Below are 2,488 nucleotides of genomic sequence, written 5' to 3' on the forward strand. Positions count from 1 at the left end.
CTTGACAGCTATTTAAAATTCACCAAGTGCCAAAATCATATACTATTCACCATGAAATCATCATATTAATTAAACATCACCATGATTTTATAATTTATAGAATTGATCATGTGAGATCTAGTCAAGTGTACATTCAATAAAATTATGTTGTTTAAGAATAAATTAATCATAAATTACAACAAGAAAAAGTTTATGTAAAAGAAGAGTAATTCTCTTGTGAGACCGTCTCACACACGAGTTTTTATCTGTGAGACGGATCAATTCTACCGATCTTAACAATAAAAAGTAATACTCTTAGCATAAAAAGTAATTTTTTTTCATGGATGACCAGAATAAGATATTTGTCTCATAAAATACGACCCGTGAGACCGTCTCACACAAATTTTTACCGTAAAAGAAATAATTGTCATCTTCTTATTGGGTTATTTTGACCTTATCTATGGGTAGTATGATTCCAAATGTTGATTCAATGGCTGCAAAGCACACTAGATTGATCTTTTTTCTATGTGATGTAATATATATGACTCTTTTATATATCATTAGATCAATCATTAGATTAAATTTCTCTTAAATTTCTCTATTTACTTTTTATTAAATGAAAAAATGTAAAATTTATGTAGAGTTTGTTTTACAATTTTATAAGTCATAGAAATCCATCGATTTTTCATTTTACAGAACTACATATAATTTTTTTGTTTATGATGTATGACAAATAGTGAATTACTCGTAAACTAAAATTGACGAAGCAAAGTTAATTCGGAGTTAATATGGAATTTGCTAATCTAGACAAAAATAATTTTCCTCAAATATAATGATCAAAATGAAAATTTCTGATGTAGTTGCACAAACTTTTCTAATTTTATTTTAAAAGAAATGAATATAAAATATTACTCGAAGAGAAATAAAAAATTGTACCGAGCAAATATGAAATTGGGTAGAAAAAAAAGACAAAAACTTGTGTGTGATGATCTCATGAGTCGTATTTTGTGAGACATATATCTTATTTAAGGTATCCATGAAAAATTATTATTTTTTATGCTAATAGTATTACTTTTATTATAAATATCGATAAGATTGACCTGTTTCACATATAAAGATTGTGAGATAGTCTCACAAAAATACCTATAAAAAAAAATAACTTCAGAGTTTAAGAGATAAGTCCAAAATTTTCATGTCTTCTTGATCACCACGACTTTTCAGCTGAGAATTACCATCGTCGCTTCTGAATCCTCCAGTTGCATCCACCGACACCGGATAAAATCTCCGATCACCGTCAAACATCGCCGCCCCACCCCCGGACGACTGCCTCATTTGATGATTCTCCCCCGCCAGCCGCCCTATCGACGGGTGCTGATCCAGCGGCTTCCTAAACCAGCCCTGGTTGAACGGGGACGAGGGTAAAGCACTCGGTTTATGTATCATCGAATGAGCCTGGATCCCAAGAGACCTGTTGAATGATCCATGCAGAGGGAGAGAAGCCAAGCTCGGGTACCGGAGCTCCGCCATGTCACGGTGGTGGAAGTATGCGCCGCCGCAGTAGCGCTGCTCCCTCTTCGCTATCGTTCTCTCGCGTTTGTGGGCGTTCTGGTGGCCCCCAAGAGCCTGCGAGCTGTAGAACTTCCTGCTGCAGTAGTTGCATGAGAACACTCTGGGCTCCGATTCATGCAACATCGAATCGTGAGGTTGAGTACTTGTTCGGAAAAGGGCGAGTTCTGGATTCGAAGTTTGATCCGAGGTGGAGATATTCAGATCAAATTCAAGATCAGGATTCTCGTTCTCTTTCTGTTCTTGAATTTGTTCCTCCATTTTTCTTGTTTCTTTTCAAGTTCCAATGGGGTGCGAGCTGAGTCGTAGTAGTGTATTTGGAGACTTGAATCTTGGTGCCTCCATTTTGTTTGAAGTTTGTCCTTTAGGTCTTCTGTTTTTTCGATTTGGAGGATGAGGAAATATTTTTTATTTTTGCTTCGAGTCATATTTTCCAAACGTGGATCCCGCTCTGATAGCTTCGAATAAATTAAATACGTATATTAAGATACGAAGCGTTGATTGAATATATTTCTCAAAATAACTTAATCTTTTTTTTATAAGAACCGCGTAAAAATATGTCACTCATCAAATTATTATATAATTGTTTTGAAAAAGTAAAAATTTATGGTAAAAAGTAAAAATCTCAAACTCTCAAAATTTACCAAACTACACACTTTATAATATTTTTCTCTCTACTCAATTGTGATTTTCTTCACAAATGAGAGATCTATTTATAGGAAATCTTTACAAATAATCCAAAAATAAAATACATCATTCCCTAAATCATCACACACTAATTTTCAATATTTACAACTCTTATTTTCAACATTCAAATATTCAACATTCAAATATTTAATACACACATTTTAAATATATTTTTCAACACTCCCCCTTGTGATGATGATCATGATACGATGATGTCTTCATTACGTGTTTTTATACTGCCTCGTTAAAAACCTTA

At 33.6% G+C, this 2,488-nt stretch overlaps 1 protein-coding gene across 1 annotated transcript; it reads right to left on the reverse strand.

Annotated features, from left to right (window-relative positions):
- Positions 1 to 785: 785 nt before the first annotated feature.
- Positions 786 to 1,977, reverse strand: LOC142529176 (zinc finger protein 1-like). Its single transcript, XM_075634636.1, has 2 exons — positions 1,140 to 1,977; positions 786 to 954 (listed from the first exon to the last, which is right to left on the reverse strand). Exon 1 carries the CDS (start codon positions 1,804 to 1,806, stop codon positions 1,141 to 1,143), a length of 666 nt encoding a protein of 221 aa, XP_075490751.1. The 5' UTR covers positions 1,807 to 1,977; the 3' UTR covers positions 786 to 954; position 1,140.
- Between the last annotated feature and the right edge of the window lie 511 nt (positions 1,978 to 2,488).

This window comes from Primulina tabacum, chromosome 16 (genome assembly GCF_025594145.1).
Source record: "Primulina tabacum isolate GXHZ01 chromosome 16, ASM2559414v2, whole genome shotgun sequence".
Taxonomy (NCBI): Eukaryota; Viridiplantae; Streptophyta; class Magnoliopsida; order Lamiales; family Gesneriaceae; genus Primulina; species Primulina tabacum.

Excerpts from the sequence above, each read along its gene's own strand:
- LOC142529176 (XM_075634636.1), bottom strand. The coding sequence starts at position 1,806 with ATGGAGGAACAAATTCAAGAACAGAAAGAGAACGAGAATCCTGATCTT.